The sequence below is a fragment of the Sorex araneus genome, chromosome 2, assembly GCF_027595985.1.
Source record: "Sorex araneus isolate mSorAra2 chromosome 2, mSorAra2.pri, whole genome shotgun sequence".
NCBI classification, from domain to species: Eukaryota; Metazoa; Chordata; class Mammalia; order Eulipotyphla; family Soricidae; genus Sorex; species Sorex araneus.
In genome coordinates this window covers 286,098,123-286,117,079 of record NC_073303.1, presented here as the reverse complement: position 1 = coordinate 286,117,079, position 18,957 = coordinate 286,098,123, and the positions used below count along the sequence as shown (strand labels likewise).

The 18,957-nt window shown below is 34.6% G+C and overlaps 1 protein-coding gene across 3 annotated transcripts in view; it reads right to left on the bottom strand.

Annotated features, from left to right (window-relative positions):
- Positions 1-11,658: 11,658 nt before the first annotated feature.
- FGF12 (fibroblast growth factor 12) overlaps positions 11,659-18,957 on the bottom strand; it is a 580,565-nt gene continuing 573,266 nt past the window's right edge. For all 3 annotated transcript variants that reach the window (XM_004603002.2, XM_004603001.2, XM_004603000.2), the window contains one exon: positions 11,659-18,845. In XM_004603002.2, the coding sequence (XP_004603059.1) occupies positions 18,727-18,845 (119 nt within the window). In that variant the 3' untranslated portion in view covers positions 11,659-18,726. The remainder of the gene's footprint in view (positions 18,846-18,957) is intronic.

Genomic DNA, 18,957 nt, shown 5'->3' with positions numbered 1-18,957 from the left:
TAAGTGCTATGGCAAGTACTTCTAGCAGGGAGTGGAATGGGGTGTGGGGTGGCAGATGGGACACTGGGAACAATGGTGCTGGAAAATGTGTACTGGTAGAGGGATGTGTACTCAATCATTGTGTGACTGAAAAGTAATCATGCAAGTTTGTAACAGTATCTCACGGTGATCCAATAAAACTTATTCTACAAAAACATGTTGAACACTTAGATTAGAAGTAAAAAGACAGGCTTTATAACATAGTGTGCAATCCCTCCTTACTCTAAGAAGATAAAGTCACTTTTATGGAATTAAGCAAGCCTCCTTTCTAAGTCCAGAGTGAAAGAAAAGTATATCAAAGTAATCAAGTGAATGGAATGAATATTCTAGAGCAGTCTTCTTCAACTGGGGTGTGGGGGGAGACGAGTGTTAGAACACTGGTAGAATTATTAGAACTGGTAGAACAGAGGGTCATAGGAAATAAACTGGGTTCCAGGGAGCCAAAGTAGGAGAAAATTAAGAACTAATATTCTGGAATGAATTTGATTTTTAAATACTTGGGTGGAAACTGATGTATAAGATACATAAAACTATTGAACAAAATTGGCAATATTTAGTAATATTTTGTACTCATGGAGGAAGAATGATAGCAAGACATCACATTTATATCAATTAACAGGAATCCGTCGTAAATAAAACATCTCGTGTATAAAAAGCAAGCTAGAGGATATGTTGATTCAAATGGCAAGGATTTGACAGAACTTGTGCTTCAATTTATTTACTACCAAGGATAAGTTTTTGCCATTGATCAGACTACTGAATTTTCAGATGGAAACTGGAAACAGGTGACCACTGAAATAACCAGAATTTATAGATGAAACTAGATTTTAAAGTGCGGTGAAGGGAACAGGAAATCATTTTTTTTTTTCAGAAATGGGGGTGGTAGGCCATATCAATTTGGAGAGCTCTTTCTAATTTATGGACTTTGAAAAATAAAATTGCTTTAATATTCAGTTATCTGAGTATTAGATAAAATACTAAATGTACAGTTTATTCAATATGAAAGTAATGAATAAATCTCAAGAACAGTGAACATAGGTGAGGTGCTACAAAGTGGAATTTCAAGTTTAATTGACACAAAAGAATTGAAGTAGTCATTTTTTTAATTTCCACACAAAAAAATAATTACCTTGAAGTTACTTTAGGCAGAATCAAAGTACTATCTAAGATGATTCAATGTAATTTTGGTTATTAGAATCTCTAGAATCTTATTTCATTTTATTTTGGATTTTATCAGTAAGTTACAAAAGAAAATTTCTCTATCCCTATTAATGTTATTAAACTTAACACTGCATTTGAAATCTACTAGCAACCCATGACCTATCATGAATATAATTATATCATAGATATAGTAGATCATATTATAGATAGAATCTATACCTTGGATAGAATATAATCTCTTATTAATTCCATGATGGGTTTCATCTCTAGCTGATTTTACTAATTGCAATAAGATGTTTTCTTAGGCAAAATAAAGTCTTTTATTTTTCCTGAATATAATTTATTTTCTATCATCTGGTATATAATTTACATTGTTCATAATATCTTAAAAAGTATGCATTTTTTTTACTTGGGGGGCTAAGGTTTGGGTCATATCTGGAAGTGCTCAGGGATTATTCCAGGTTCTGGCTCAGAATTCACTCGTAAGAGTCTCTTGAGAACATATGAAGTACCAGGGAGTGAACTTAATTAACCTGCATCCGAGACAGATGCCTTTGGTATTATCTTTCTGGCCCATTTTTCTGTTTCAAATACTGCTTTTTTATTAAACACGTCCTAATTTTTTTTTCTTTTTGGGTCACACCTGGCGATGCACAGGGCTTACTCCTGTCTTTGCACTCAGGAATTACTTTTGGCGGTGCTCAGGGGACCATATTGGATGCTGGGAATTGAACCTGGGTCATCCGCGTGCAAGGCAAACACCTTACCCTCTGTGCTATCGCTCCAGCCCCACATTTCCTAATTTAAAAAAAAAATATCTGACTGTTTTAGATCCACCTGCAGATTATTTTTGCTACAGATAAATTAATTTTTCTCAACTATCTTACATTTTCATTATTATTACAGATATCCTTAAATTCTACTAAATATTTTTCTTAATTAATTTTCTTCATTTCCCTCCTTCCATCTTGAAAAGATGGTATATAAACCAATAGTCTTCTTAGACATCTCTGATATTGATGGTTTGTTATTAACTTTTTGTTATTTGGTTCTTGGCTATTAATTCTGTTTACTAAATCACTTTATGATCAAATAGGTTTGTGGAAAATGAAATGCATCTAATATCCTGTAATTAAATGTTTAAATTTTTATAATAAAAACCACTCGCTGTATGCCTCTCCAGTAGAAACGGGATTTAAACACGTCATATCAATCTTTCTGTCATATAAATCTGTCACTTAAATTGATGAATATTTTTTATTCATTAAATAATGTTTCTTGAGACATGAAGTAGGGTTAAATAAAGGCTTGAAAAATAAGCTGATAGTACATTTCTGGAAGATTAATAAGGAAAGGAGAAAATGTGGGAGAACATAGGCAGTTTTTGTTGAAAGTAGTCTTGATGAAGTTACCTACAAAACCAGCATAGGTGTTAACCAGCTATTCTCTTAACTACGTGATATTAATGTGTTATAGAGGAGATTTGAACATCTCAATAGGTGTTAATCTCTGAGATGACTACTATAAATAGGGCTAAAGATAAAATAATAAAGGGATGGGAAACAGAGAGACAAACAGAATGTGGGCGAAAATGAAAAGTTGAGATGGGAATATGAAAATACAAACAGGAAGTGAAGGGAAGAAAAAAGAAAAAGGGAAAAAAGGAAAACGAAGGGAAGCAATATGGTGAAAGGATAAAAAGAAGAAAAAATTATTTTAAAAGCACATCTCAAACAGGATGAGTGAGACGGAGTAAATATCAAACATTATTTCAGATTTTATTTCTTTTGTTTTTATTTTTTGGTTGTTTTGGGGCTACACCAACAATGCTCAGGGATAATTTCTACTATGCACCCTAGAATCATTTCTGGTGGGACCATATGTGGTGCAAGGGTTAAAACCCGGGTTGGCCACATGTAAGGCAAACACGCTACCTGCTGTACTATCACTCCAGCCTCAATAATTTACTTCTTATATAAATTTTCTTGTAACTTTTGGATCGCAATTAATGAGAGTTAATTACAGTCTCAACTCATGAGCCATTTTCAATGGTTTGTATAAAGATATTTGACTCATCTTCCACACCATATTGTCTTCCTATATAGCCTTATACTCCTATATAGCCATCTTAAGATTTTGATATATTTAATGATCTATGTTATTATGTTTCAATTTTTAATATGTCTGTGTGTATATTATTAAATGATATCAATGACACTTTGCATGAATGACTCATTCTGTCCTTACTTTTCCAATAGTATTGTTTTATTGAATATTTACTGTTGTCACTGTGTCTATATTTAGTCTGTGGTTTTTAATGTTTAAGCAGTACATGCAGATGTGTACCTCCAGATTCCATCCTCCATAAATCTACAGTATAGGGCACCTACACTGGTTTCAGTTCTCTGCTATCACAAATAAGATGTCAACAGATGTCCCCACTGATTTATTTCTTTTGGTGAACATGTACTAGAATTTGACATGGATTAACCACATCAGAGACATGATTTTAACTCTGCTTTCTGAATAAATGTACCAATATAAGCTAGCAGTTAATATTTCATGGCATATTTAGAAATAAAAAAATTGCTGTAATAAAACATTTGAGACTGCATTGGTATCTGTAACTGCTGATGGTACTGTGATGCCATCAGCCCACTTCAGCTGCATTCTCTACCTGTTCGAATTGCATGAGCTCAGTTTGATGTAGGATAGCATCAGTTATAAGAATTTTAGCAAATCTGTTTTTCTTTATAGTATGTCCACTTTAGTAATCCATTCATTTAAGCAATTCTAGTTGCTTTGTACTACTTTTATGAGTGTTATCAGTTGATATTCTTATTTCTTAATTCGAAGGGAATCATCATACTAAGTTTTAGGAAAACTGCATTCCATAGGGTGAGACCTCCCTGTCCTTAAGGATCCTTAGAGGTTCAGAGAAATTTCCCCCTGATAGATAAATATAATTTAATCACTGTATCACTGTATCACTGTCATCCTGTTGTTCATTGATTTACTCGAGTGGGCACCAAAAATGTCTCTATTCCTCCCAGCCCTGAAATTTTAGCAGCCATTCCTTACTCATCTTTCCCAATGATTGGAGGCTCTTACAGGGTCAGGGGAATAAGACCTATCGTTACTGTGTTGGGCATATTGAATATGCCACGGGTAGCTTGCCAGGCTCTGCCCGTGCGGGCAAATATGGTGTGGTAATTATGGAAAATTGATAGGAAGTGTCTTATAATTAGCAATGGGATGACAGAGGTACTGAATGGCCATCCTCAGTACTGTGACAGTGATACAATTTATATTTTCCCGATTCTATTGAGGTATGTTTTGTGCACTCATCTGTAGAATATAAAGTAATAGAATGGGAGACTAACACCCAAGAATAGTGGAGATAAGTACCAGAAGGTTTGCTCCATGGCATGGAAGTCAGCCCCACATGCTGGGGGAAAAGGGCAGCTCAGATAGCAAGGGGAACACCAAGTAAAGGGTGCTTGGAGGACACGTTTGGGGTGGGAGACATGTGCTCAAAGTAGACTATACATCAAAAAGGATGGCCACTCAGTACCTCTACTGCAAACTACAACACCCAAAAGGAGAGAAAGAACAAAAAGAATGCCCTGCCACAGAGGCTGGTGGGGGGGTGATAAGGTGGGGGTGTGGGAGGGATACTAGGATCTTTGGTGGTGGAGAATGGACACTGGTGGAGAGGTGGGTACTCGAACATTGTATGACTGAAACTCAAACACGAAAGTTTGTATGTCTGTAACTGTACCTCATGATGATTTACTAATAAAAAAATTCTTGAGATTCTACAGTGTTTTATAGATTAGGATTATATACTGTCATGTACAATTAATTTCCTCCATTTCACCTTTAATATAGGCATTAGTTTTTTTAGTGAGTTATGTGGTTCTCATTATTTTATATTAAACAATACAATTTTAAAGCATTTACTGTCTGGGTAATGAAAGAATGCTGAAAATTCATTTAGAGTGAAGATTGAGTTGCCCAATTAGGGACTTTTTCCTTTTAAAATGGAAACCTAACAAAGACTATATTTAGCTCTGAAATGATTAAGACCAGAATCCCAGGCAAAAGCCATCCAACTGGATTATATGCTATATAGACTTCAGGAGAGCAGTTTAGAAGATTATGTAGGAGTTAAAATATATGCACATATCCCATTATATATCAACAAGATATGTGCTCAGAGAAAACTCCCACACACCACTTAGAATACTGGCTTAAATTTTTCCACCGGTAAAGTTATTTTGAATAAAAAGATGGGGGAAGGAGTAACAGTAGTACAGTGAATGCTACATACTGTAGTTAAATGGCAAGTATTGTTTTGCAGAAAATGAATTTTTCATGAGTGTTCTCTAAAAAATTGCCATGCCAAAATTTTGTCTTTGATATGTCTAGCTTAAAAATATTTCTTACTGAAATTTTATAATTGATCATTTTGCATATGTGACACACTTTTCAAAACAGTTATTAAAATTTTTATGCCAACCTAACTGAACAAATTTTACTCCTAAATTTTAAGAGTCTCACAGTCCAAGAGAATAGATGTGAAAAATACAAAAAAATATGAAAAAATTGAAGTATCAAGTGTCTAATGATTCAACTATTATCTGATACTGCGTGTGAGGAAACACAATAGTGAATATACCCAGACAGATATATTTTTCCTAAAGTCATATCACTACATATATTCCAGAAAACCTTTAGCTACATCTAAAAGCTGTCCCTTATGATCTAAATATAAAAGCTGTCCCTTAATTAAAATAAAATTAAGCTTTGGAGGAACAGTCAAGAAAGATACAGTACATATGCATTTTTACTGGAATTTTATATTTCATACTTAGTAATCAGATACTGAGAAGTAATATTTTGGAGAGCAATTTTGACTACATACAGATTTTGGAGATGTGTCCATCTGTATGACTTTGATATGATGCCTAAGGAATGTGAATGATTTAGAGAAGAAATGCCACATGAGGGGACACATAGATAGTACAGGGGTTAAGGTCCTTGCCTTACCTGTAGTTGATCCCATTTCAGGCACTGGCACTGTGTATGTTTCCAGAAACACCACAGGAGTGACCTCAAAACATAGGAGTAAGCTCTGAGCACACCCAAAACAATAGCAGCAAAAAGAAGTATGAATGATAGTCTTCAATGTAAGTGTGTTCCATACTTTAAGCCATGCTATCTATCTATCTGTCTGTCTACCTATCTATCTATCTATCTATCTATCTATCTATCTATCTATCTATCTATCTATCTCACTGTGTCACTGACATCCCGTTGTTTGCCAATTTACTCGAGTGGGCACCAGTAATGTCTCTATTCCTCCCAGCTCTGATATTTTAGCAGCCTCTCTTTACTCCTCTTTCCCAATGATTGGAGACTCTTTCAGGGTCAGGGAAATGAGACCCATTGTTACTGTTTTTGGTATATCAAATACACCACAGGTAGCTTGCCAGGCTCTGCAGTGTGGGCAGGATACTCTCGGTAGCTTGCCGGACTCTCTGAGAGGTATGTGCATATCTGTTACTGTATTTTGGATATGATTATGCCACAGGGAGCTTGCCAGGCTCTCCCAAGTGAGCAAAAGACTCTCAGTAGCTTGTCAGGTTCTCCAAGAGGGAGAACTAGGCTATTAGATGGCTATTAGACCGCTGCATTGTGGGATATTGGCTTTATAATCTCTGGATGTTGCCGTTGATGGGATTATACAGTGGTCGGAGCACTCTCTGGGTGTGACTGCCTAGCTACTGGGAAATGGGGGATCTAGATGGAAGAGGCCCTGTCCTGATATGAGCAGTCTTTGACATCTCGGCCTTGGGTCCCGCACACGTGGGTTCCTCCGCCAGCTCCCCATGCGTGAGGCTCGTCTGAACGTGTGGAGAGTAGCCCTGAGCATGGCCATGGCTGAGTTCCAGAGGTCCTCAACTATTGAGGCTCTGCTCGGGGGATGGGGTGGGGAGGGAAATGCAACATATATATATATATATATATATGCAATATATATTTAATTTTTTCAAAATTGTATAGAAGTTTATTGGAAATGTTATTTTTTTAGACTTTTTAAACTAACATATTTTGGCATTGAATTTTCGACAAATGTTGAGCATTCATATTTATCTTGAAACACTTGCTGTAGCAATGGCATATAGAGTGACTTTATGATTATCTTTTAAAATGTTTAACTAAGGACCAACTTTCCTCCAAAAAGTCTAAAACTGAATCAGAAGATGAAGCAGAAAGCCTGAGAACAGGTAACTCTTATCTTTTTTGCCTTTTAAAATACTAGTTAAAAAATGTATTTTGAAAGTCGTGTTTCATCACGTTAGATCTCGTGTCAACAAGGTTGGATGAAGTCAGGATGGGTAGAATATTAGAATATCTGATATTTGATTTTCATTTAGCTAGTGTCTTATAATTCATCTAGTATCTAGGCTTTGAGGAGAAGGGGGGAATGTTTTATCTAATAAACTATCGTGATAGAATCACTGAAAATTAGAAATCAATCATGAAATATGTGTGGTTATAGAGCCAGAGAGACATAACAAGGGGCCAGGTGCTTGCTTTGCATGTAACCAACCCTTGTGTGATCCAGAGCACTACATATGGTCTCCGGGACATCATTAGGGGTCATTCCTGAGCACAGACTCAAGTTATATGAAGAAAATGTTCCTCTTTATGTCATCAACCCCCCCTTTTCTCTTTCATGGCCCCACTCTTAAGAAGGAATGCTCTGGCATAACGAGACCCCATGGGAGCCAACATTCTGAGCAAAAGAAATTTCCTCTAGGGAGAACCAACCTCTATTGCTCTTTTTCTTGCTTGTCCTATGATTGTTTGGTTCCAGATGTGGACATACTTCCTTAGGGCAATGCAAAATAAATCAAGTAAAATCCTATATTTCTTGATGTATAAATGACAAAACAGCGGAACTCCAGAAACAGAAAGACCAGGTCAAATATCTTAGCAAGTTATCTCTACCTATAGCACTCTGCCCTTTCGGAGACCAGACAAGATGCCAGGATATAGGAGAAACATTGAAATGGGTCAGTGAAGACATTCAAGTGGCTGGGCTTCCAATATTACCTACTAGCTACCCAAATTGTGTAAGCTTTATCAGAGAGGGAGGATTCTTCTCTAAGCCTCATTCATAGTTGTCATTTATTAGTAATCCAAATTTATCCAGCTTTAAAAAAGTACTTCATAAATGTTAGCTGTGCTTTTTATTATGAGTCTATATTGATACTGTTGTGGTGCTGCTGTCAGTAGTCACATTTCTTGGGATAAAGGAATCATACACAATATGTGGAGCAGTGACAGGGATCACACACAGGCCTCTCGAGTATGACATAAGTGTTCTATCATTAAGCTTCTTCCCAAATAGCGAAGGTACTCATTTATTTCATTGATTTTCTATTTCTGTAGATGAGAAAAATCCTTTCTTTACTTCAAGCCAACAATATCAAGTTTTCTGGATCTGGAACTGGTGCTTAAGTAATTCTAAAACACAGTTAAGATTAAGGGGCTGGAGAGATAGGACGGTGGATAAGACACTTGCCTTGTACATGGCCATCCCAAATTTGATTCCCAGTACCCCACATGGTCTTCAGAGCCCATCAGGAGCAATCCATGAGCACAAATCTGGGAGTATGTCCTGAGCACTACCAGGTGTAGACCAAAAATAAATAGATAAATAAATAAAAGATTAAGATTTACTAAAAGGCTCCTACAATAAAACAGACTCAGTCCCTTCACTTCCTAAAATAACTGGAAAAGGCCTAAAATGAAATCATCTGAGGTGTTCTTATTAATCAGCAGGTGGAGTTTTTCATGTGGGATATTACTACCTATACTTGATGAGAACACAAATGTAGGGGCAATGGCAGGTGTAAGCACAAGGATGTGAAAATTAGCCTCATTCAATTCTTGCTTTCAAATCCAAGTTCCATGTAGAGGAGTGGAAGCCACCTGCAATTCTACAATTATGCTGATTATTTTATAATAAATCAGCCACTTAAAAAAATAAGGTCCAAAATAGCTTTAATGTTTAAGATAGGTCATAGCTAGTCAAGAAGGTTGATGTCATGCTCACCTGTGACTCCAGACATAGTTTACTTGTGTTTTGAGATAATGGTAGCGTAGACCATCAGCAATAGCATAGGAGGAGTCATACTTAATAAAAGAGCACAAAATAGGGTATTACAATGGCTGTTGTAGTTAATGAATTATGCAGAGTAAACAAAATCTAGGTTAATTCCTACGTCATCTAGCCAATAAAAGTCATTGCTCAATACATTATGGTAAAAATATCAACTAATTTATAGTTACTTAAAGCCAGTGGTGTTACCATCTGGAAATATATAAAGAGGACAAAAATATGATCAAGAGATAAATAGGGACCTTCCAAGGTTCAAGGTACATGATTTCTTAACAAATATCCACCTTAGTTTGTCATCTAAGTAAAAAGAACACTTAGGTATTTTAGGAGATATAAATGTGAACTTTAAAGTGATGATAATCAGTATACCAAATGTAATCTTAATATAATAGTACAATATCACAAATGAGGGACCATCTGTTGATCAGAAAAATTGTATGTGGGGAAACTTGCTGTATAGTGCACTCCAAGATATTTAGAGCTTGTGCCAAGAAAACAGAATGGTAAAAGCAACAAAAATATCTGGAAAAGTATTGCACATGGGTAGAGAATATTTGACAGGAAGCTTGAAAAATAAATTACAAAGATCTTTAAGCATTTGTATGACTTTTATTGGTTGAGGACTAAATTGAAATTGTCATGGAAGAGTACTTAGGAACAAATTTTAAAACAATGGGTTGAAGCTACAGGAAATGTTATTTCGTATAAAGAAGTACATTTATAAAAAGCTCTCAGATTGCCCACAAATTGAATAAGCTTCTGTGGGAAATTAATATATTTTCCACCATTCATGTGTTCAAATATATGCTATAATCTGTAGGGAAAGTTCAGAAAATTCAGGTTGCTAATTTTGAGATCCCAAATTAGCTTGAATTTCAGATCAACAAAGACTGCTTGGGCATCATTTTGAGAAGAATTTTAAAAGTCTTATCCTCCCATGGGCCTGCAAAATGTGATATAAACCTGTGATTCAGAACAGTAATCTGCATTTTCTCTCCATGATAGTCATATGCATTGGGCGTATCAATTGTACCGAAATATTTTTAAAATGCACCCCTTTTATTTGCAAGTGCAGCTTATCTCTTCTTTGGTGATACATACAGTGCCTTTTGCAAAGCAGACATTTGCCAATGCCCAGGAAATTGAATTTTTAATATATTTATCATCCACAGTTTATGGCAGTCATACCTATTTTATTTTTTGAGTTTTTAGATAACCAATGAGTCCTCATAGAAAATATATTGGCAGATAATGGAGATTTCCTTTTTTACCTACTCAGTATCTATTCCCATTTTTCTTAATAAATCAAGTCCAATATAATTATATATTTACCAGGGATGTGCCTCAGTAATAAAAAATGTTTTGCACATGTGAGCAATTGGAGTCAATCTTAATGATTGCAATAACAACTAACAAAAAAATGAAAAAAAAAAACAAAAAAAATTTTGCATTTGTTCATCTGTTATCTATGCAGACCTACACTTCTAAGAACATATATCCAAATAGTTCTATTAATGAAGTCAACACATCTCAAATTCCTGACACAATCTTCTTTAAAATATGAGCATATGATCCAAATTGTACTAATAATGATGAGTCAGTGTTTTATATTGAACTGCTAAAGAAAATACATGTTATAAATGTGGTGTCTCTGAAAAAAAAAAAAAAAGATCTGGTTCCAAGAAGGACATTGTTATATGTGGAGTCAGAAGAACTTAGAGAAGCATAGACAAATTTCACCTTAGTGGCAATGCTATAAAGCTCGAAAGATGTGTCAGTTTAGCTCATTGATATTGCCATCCGAAATTAGAAGACTCTAACAAGCACAAGTTTAATTCCAAGAGTATAGTAAACCCCAGTTCTTTCAAATCCTTTCAAAAAAAGGCTGTTTTCTCCTTGTTGATTTTCGGTCTGGTTGATCTTTCTAATAGTAAGAACAGGATGTTGTTGGTGTCTTACCTCAGACCTCTTAGTAGCTGCTTTATATATATGTCAATTTGCTGTTAATTTAGTTCATTGAGGTAATGAGTAATAAGTTCTCCTGATGTATTGATTTCTTAAGATTATATAATGCCGGGGCCGGAGCGATAGCACAGCGGGTAGGGCGTTTGCCTTGCACGCGGCCGACCCGGGTTCGATCCCCGGCATCCCATATGGTCCCCCAAGCACCGCCAGGAGTAGTTCCTGAGTGCAAAGCCAGGAGTAACCCCTGAGCATCGCTGGGTGTGACCCAAAAAGCAAAAAAAAAAAAAAAAAAAAAAAAGATTATATAATGCCCATTCCTACCCGTTTTAATGATATTTTCACCCTGAATTTTTTATCGATATAGTATTTTCTACCATTTCTAGAATACCATTTGCCTGAATAATTGCCTTTCAACCATTTCATGTGAACCTGCACTCCCTGTGTGTCTTTGCCAAACAGAGGAAGGTTGGGCTCTGTTTCCTGCTCCATTCAGTCACTCAGAGTCTATTTATTGGTGACTTCAGGCCATTGATGCTTAGTACAAATATTGATATAAAATAATTTACTTCCCTTTAAAAATATGAATTCTGGGTATTTTTTCTTGTTTGGGTCTTCTCACTTTCTCCCATTGTTCTTTGAAATATGCCTTTTGTTTAATAGTCAGGTTCCATTTGCTTTTCCTTCGCCCCTCTCGGAGAGCCCGGCAGGCTACCGAGAGTATCTCGCCTGCACAGTAGAGCCTGGCAAGCTACCCATGGCGTATTCAATATGGCAAAAACAGTAACAACAAGTCTCAAAACGGAGACGTTACTGGTGCCAGCTCGAGCAAATCAATGAGCAATGGGATGACAATGACAGTGACAGTCATTTTTGTCTGAAGCAAGGAAAGAAATAGAAAGAATAAATTGAATTAAGCCAAACTGAAAAACTTCTGAATTTAAGAGAAACTATCACCACCACCCCCACAAAGAAAGACAACCTATTAAAGGGAAGAAAATACTGCAATCATACAGATGTATGATAAAGGGCTACTATACATATGTATGTATGTACATATATATGTATATATATATATAATTCACAAAACTCAAAAACAAGAAAATTCTGTGAAAGTTGGGGAACAAACACTTCTCTAAGGATATAGAATATTCATAGTCACTAATTATCATTGAAATGTAAATCAAAAAAATGTCAGCTCAAGCCAGTGACAAAGGCAGATATTAAAAAAGCTAGAAACCCGTGGTGGCAGGGAAGCAGAGGAAAAGGAACTCTCACTCACTGCTTGTGTCAATGTAAATTGGTTCAGCCCATGTGAAAAACAGCACAGAGTTTCTTTTCAAAACTTGAAAAACAGATCCAGAAATTTTACTTCTAGGTGTCTATCCTGAGGAAAAAAAAATTCAAACTCAAAATGATAACATTTGGGTATCAAATGCATTTCAGATAAGATCTGGAAACCACTCAAGTGCCCAGTACTCAGTGACAAATCAGTAGATAAGGTTTTGTTTTTTGTTTTATATATGTATATACATATATAAAACAAAATACTTTACATGGAATGAACTGAACAGGATCTGCTTTGTGAAATAAATCAGTGGTAGAAATATAATACTGGATAAACGTTCAAATGGGGTGTATTATTTTTTCAAAGCAAGGCAATACACAATATCCAATAAGAAGAAAGATTTTGTCAAAAGAGTCCAGAATTAAGGTTACTAAGGGTAAGACATGGGGACTGAAATAACACAATGGAATATGCTGGTGGGATATTGGCATGGTTGTAACTGTGGGAAAGTAGGATTGCAACTCCAAAAAGTATAATCATTTTCACTCTTGCATACTAGCACTACCTCGAATAGTTTATCATTTTTTTAAAATTTGAATTCATTTTCCTATTTCTACATCTGAAAACTATTTCATTACCAAGTGTTTCCTAAATAAATCTTGTTTTGTAATGTTTTCATGAATTTTCTTCAGCTCTTTCCTATATTTGAGGATTTTGACCAGTCATCTCTCTTCTATTGCTCAATAGAAACCATTCTCCTTTTAACCTTCAGTCTTTCCTTTCAAAACATGAATAATGCACCTGTTATAAAACATAGTTTGGGGTATAATATTATGTACATGATTTTCCTTGATATTTAGACTATTGTTTCTGATGAATAAAATCATTCAAGTCTCTGTGAGTTTTCAACAGATATTTTTGTTCTTAATCTTCAAAAATCAAATTACTAGATTTTCTACATGTAGTTAGAAAGACTATTTCTGTGACTAAAATGTGAAAAATGTTTTAACTTGGTACCCATTTTTCATCATTTTTATGTAAGATACGTCAGCTCTTTTTAAAAGCACACACGATAGGATAAAGGCATTAAATAAAAGCAAGAGACTTCCGAAGAAGTTTAATGTTAATAAAAAGGTGCAAGTGCTTTGTCTACATGCATGAGCATCTCGAGATTTTAATTGCTTTTTTTACTCTATAAGATTGTGATGTATAAACACTTTACAAATCTGACCTCAAAAAACATGATTTGAATAATTTGTTTTTAATGCAAAAATGAAACATTAATTTGCCCAGTTCTCATACAACATTTATTAAACATTTCAATGGCAATGATTTCTTAAGATTTCAAGAGCTAGACTTATAAAGAAACCAAGACCAATTAGGATTATGGGTGCACATTTTGGACTTTTGTTGAGCAACTTTAAGTAAAATGAACACTACCATCCTTAAGCTTTGCCTGGAGCAAAGACAAAGACATGTAACCAACTAATAAAACATCTAATGATGCCATTTATATTTTGACATTTGATTCTATTATCATAAAGTTAAATATATTTTGTGCTTCTGTGTTTTACTGAAGCCAAATATATCATACTTAACATGAGAAATTTTCATTTAATTCAGATATGAAATACTGAATTTTTAATGGGTCAAATAAAAATCCTGAAAGATAAAGATTTGTATTTAGCATCTCTTTCTTGTCCTTAACCATAGATTATTCAGACTGTTATGACAATCCCAGAATACATATTATTAAGCATGTACAGATTAAGATTTTTTTTTTAGAAATAAAAAATAGTAACTTCTGGATCAAAGAGGGGATTCAGAATCACTAAAATTCTGAAGGAGCATGTGCTTCATTTTTGTTCCTACCAGTTTCTTTTTTATTATAAAGTGGCAATTTTTACTATCATTAGAAATATACATTTATATATAAAGTTTTGCATTCAAATCTTTTAATTTTTGACTACCTATAACTAAAGACCACAAGTCAAAAAACTCTATGTAATATATCCTTATTTCAGAAGCTTATGTATATATACACATATATATTTGTAGAACAATCCACTCTTTTAAATGCGAATCTGATTTAAAAAATGCTATTTACAATTTTATGACAGAGAAATAATCTCAGCCTTTTATGATATTAAAATGAGTAGGGGATTTTACTGTTGAGTGGATTTCACCTTTTGCAGATGAAATTAAGCAACATCAATGGAAAACCTTCTCACAGCAAGGCCTTCTAGACTAAGCCATGAAGGTGGAATAGAAGATTTTCTATTTCTGGGTCTTTATTTAAAAAAAATTTACTGTTGATGAAGTCATGCTTCTTCACCAAGAAATCAAGAGGCCCCAACTTAGGACCCTGAAACTTTGCCTTGCACAGTAAACATTTTAATTCTCTTTTTGAATACTCTGTTAGCTTGCTAGTGGCTCCACGGGACCACTGATTTATCTTGAACATGGATCTACAGTATTGCCATTTTCTTTTTTCTTTTTTTCTTTTTTGCTTTTAGGGTGACACCTGGCAATGCACAGGGGTTACTCCTGGCTCTGCACTCAGGAGTTACCCCTGGCGGTGCTCAGAGGACCATATGGGATGCTGGGAATCGAACCTGGGTTGGCTGCGTGCAAGGCAAATGCCCTGTCTGCTGTGCTATTGCTCCAGCCCCAGTATTGCCATTTTCTTAAGTAGAAGAATTTTTCCAATAAGCTATCTAGGTTAGAATGAGGCCCATAAAACACCACAATTTATATCAGATGGATGTCTTTTTAGAGTGTCAATCTATAGTGACTAAAATGTGCTATGAAATTCATAAGTAAAAATTTCAAAACTCAAAGTATTAATGTGATCAAGCCTAGGTTTCCTGAAGCACAAATGTCTCTGAATAAGTCAATGGAACTTCAGCACCATTTTGTTTCTATACCTCAAACTTCAAACTTCAAATCAGGTATATTGAACAGAACACTATTTCATAAGATTCTCAAAAGTTTAGCTATCAATCTTAAGTTCATTGATTTTAAAACATTATAATAAGGAGTTATGGGATAAACACATCTTAATGTGTATGTACATTGTAAATGACGAGTCTTTACTAAAAGTCACAGTTATTCCTGAAGAAATACAAATGCAGTCAAAAAACTTATTTATAGAAGAATAAGTAATGGATGGATTGAGACCCAGAAATTGGAGTAATGCTATTAACAGTAAATAGCTATTTTTGTTGGAATAAACTTAAAAAATTATTAAACCTGATTTATAATTTTTGGGAAAAATAATTATATGCTTATATTTGGTACTTTGGAAATCTAGTGAATACTGACTTTTCTATTAAAGATTTTATGCACTTATAAAGCAATCAGTTAAATAAATGTTTACTGTGCTCTAAACCATTATTTTTGTCAAGCTAAGCTGTAAAGGAAATATGAAGCTCTTAATTTATTCTCTTACAGAGATAATTTCCAAAACATTCTACTGTGGTGAAAATTTGCTAAGGTAATATGGAGAAAAGAGTATGCAAACAAGGTGGTAAAAATTTTGGGTTTTTCCAATTCTGTAGGAAAAGAGAACAATGAATTTACATAATAAAGGGTAGCCTTTGAAAATAAAGAAAAGAGTTTTTTTGAGATTCATATATCATATTTTATAGTATCTTAGTGGATAAAATATAATAAGAATGAAATCAGCATAAGTGATAGTGTTTTATGAGACTGTCAATTTTATTGCAAATAAGATTGTAGTATGTGTATATACACATCTATATCACCACAAAAGCTTATGTCACTTCATTATAAATGAGCTTGTGTCCCAATTTCTATATCTCTTAAATATTGTTTAAAAAGAAAATGAGGCTTTTTCTTGGGATCTGTTTAGTCCTTGGGAAATGACAGGTGTGTTTACTATCAAGTTGAATCAATTGAGAGTGACAAGGAAAAATACAAGATATGTATTTTTTCACAAGGGTATTATTTTCTTAGAAAAGCAATATTCCTATTTTTTTCAAATTAAATGTCTTTATTTGGTACTTCAACAAATATTTTGCTTAAACAAATATTGCTTGCAAATGTGTGTTCAAAATTCTTGTCTAGATGCATAACTTTTGCTCTTTGCAACTCATTAGGCAAATTCCACCATTTCCTTTTTTGCTAACTTCCTGAAAACACAAATAGAATACTTGGTGAAGGACACAAACCACTATTGAAATAACAATTGTGTGGAGTGAGGGAAACTACATTGACCTTGAAAGAATACAGCAACCAATGGCAAGGTCGTTGAAGTAAGGACCTAGAGCTTCTGCAATGTGTATATATTTTAGGGAGTCATATTTGGAACAATACATGCTGGACAGTAGAGCTATAGGAGAAGTAACATGCTAAGTCTTCTCATTGATAATATCCATAAATCTGCATACATTTTTTTAACATTCTGTTTTGTTTTGATTTGGATGTCTTTATAGCTTTCTTGATTTGTATACTAAATAAATCTATAATTTTCCAAGAAAGTTTCATGACAATCATTTCTTTTCTAATTTTTTCCAAATACTTTAGTATTCCGATATTTGCCTAGTCTTACACATTTTGAAAAACTCTTTTGCATCACTCATACAATTCTATCTTTTGGAGTCACTGCTGTTGATTCCATACTCTTTCCTATCTCTTGATAGTTTTGTGTGTTACAAATATCCTCCGGTATCGTAGGAGACGGTTATTGTCAACTGGACATAAAAAACAATAGCACGCAGCAACAAACAAGTCACTGATTTCAGAAATTGGTAAGTTAGGAATGTCACAGCTCTGCCTCCCAGTTTGTTGGTAGTACATGGAAACACTATATACATAAACTCTAGTAAGGTACAAAGGCAAATACAATTTTCTTTGATCAGTTTTATAGGACTATTTTCATATGCAAACTCCCTTTCTTTCCTGCTGCAAGAGAAGGTCTGAGTTGTCTAAGTCTCATACATGCACCTGTTCTTTCAAAGGTGTCCACAAAGTAGAACATTGGACAAATTACAATATTATAACATGTACATCACTACCTGAGCATGGCAATGACAAATAATTCTCATAAGTCACCTTATTGCCAGAACAGCATTTTTTCTAAATAACAAAATATGATATCTTGACAAAATATGATATTTCCAATTGAGAATCTGAACTCTTTTGTTTTTTTTTTCTGTTTTTTTTTTTTTTTTTGCTTTTTGGGTCATACCCGGCAATACTAAGGGGTTACTCCTGGCTCATGCACTCAGGAATTCCTCCTGTTGGTGATCGGGGGCCATATGGGATGCTAGGAATCGAACCTGGGTCGACCGTGTGCAAGGCAAATGCCCTACCCGCTGTGCTATCGCTCCAGCCCCTGAACCTCTTTTTTAACGAAGGTACCAAATCAGCAAATACCTTAAGTTCATTATATGGGTTAGTATAACCAATCTTAAATAATAACTTAAAAAATAAATTTAAAGTCTTTTCTTGATAAATGATTTCTGATGACATAATTTAGACCATGGGAAGAACTGTCATTTCTACAACTTCAATACCATAACAGAAAATATTCTGGGAACATAATGCAATTATTTGTTAATTCCAGAGGTCTAGAGAAAGTACAAAATCAAAAAGAAAGCATACATCAAAATCAAAAAGAAAGCATATTATCCAGAGTTAAACTATTTAGGGAATTGTGGTGATTTACAAGTTTAATTCTCCAAAATCTCTTCTTTAAGATAACTACAATTTTATCTTTATTACAGTATGTTTTCATTACAATTATAGCCCTCTGTTAATAACAGTTCAGTTAACTTTAATATTGGTGGAGTCTCAGTTGATTTTTCCATTGCTTTGATATGTACTAATCTTTGTGCATGTGCATTTTCTACCACATTGCAACAGGCAAGCTTTGGTACATTTCTTTTTTTTTTCCTACACAGAAGGAAGATTTGAGCGCAGAAACTTAGCCACTAGGTCCCACGTTGCCATTTTACTTTCCTCTCCTTGGGTGGGTTTAATTGGAAGGACATGGGTAAAGGGGAGGGAAGAGAAAGGGAAGGGATGAGAGGGTGACTAGGGGAAAAGTTCTCAGCTATGTTGACTCTTGATTCACAACTTTGCCTCCATTCATGGTTGGTGTCCCAGAACTTTTCCTTGAACGCCCTTGTTTTTCTCCAATTTCATGTAGTGATGGCTCTCTGTACATACACACTGGAAAGAAAAATCACAAGCATTACTTAATTAAATGGTGGACACAAATTCTGCCTTAATGAAAATCTCAAATTTCATTTTATAGCATTCACTCTGCTGTCTTTTCTTTCCA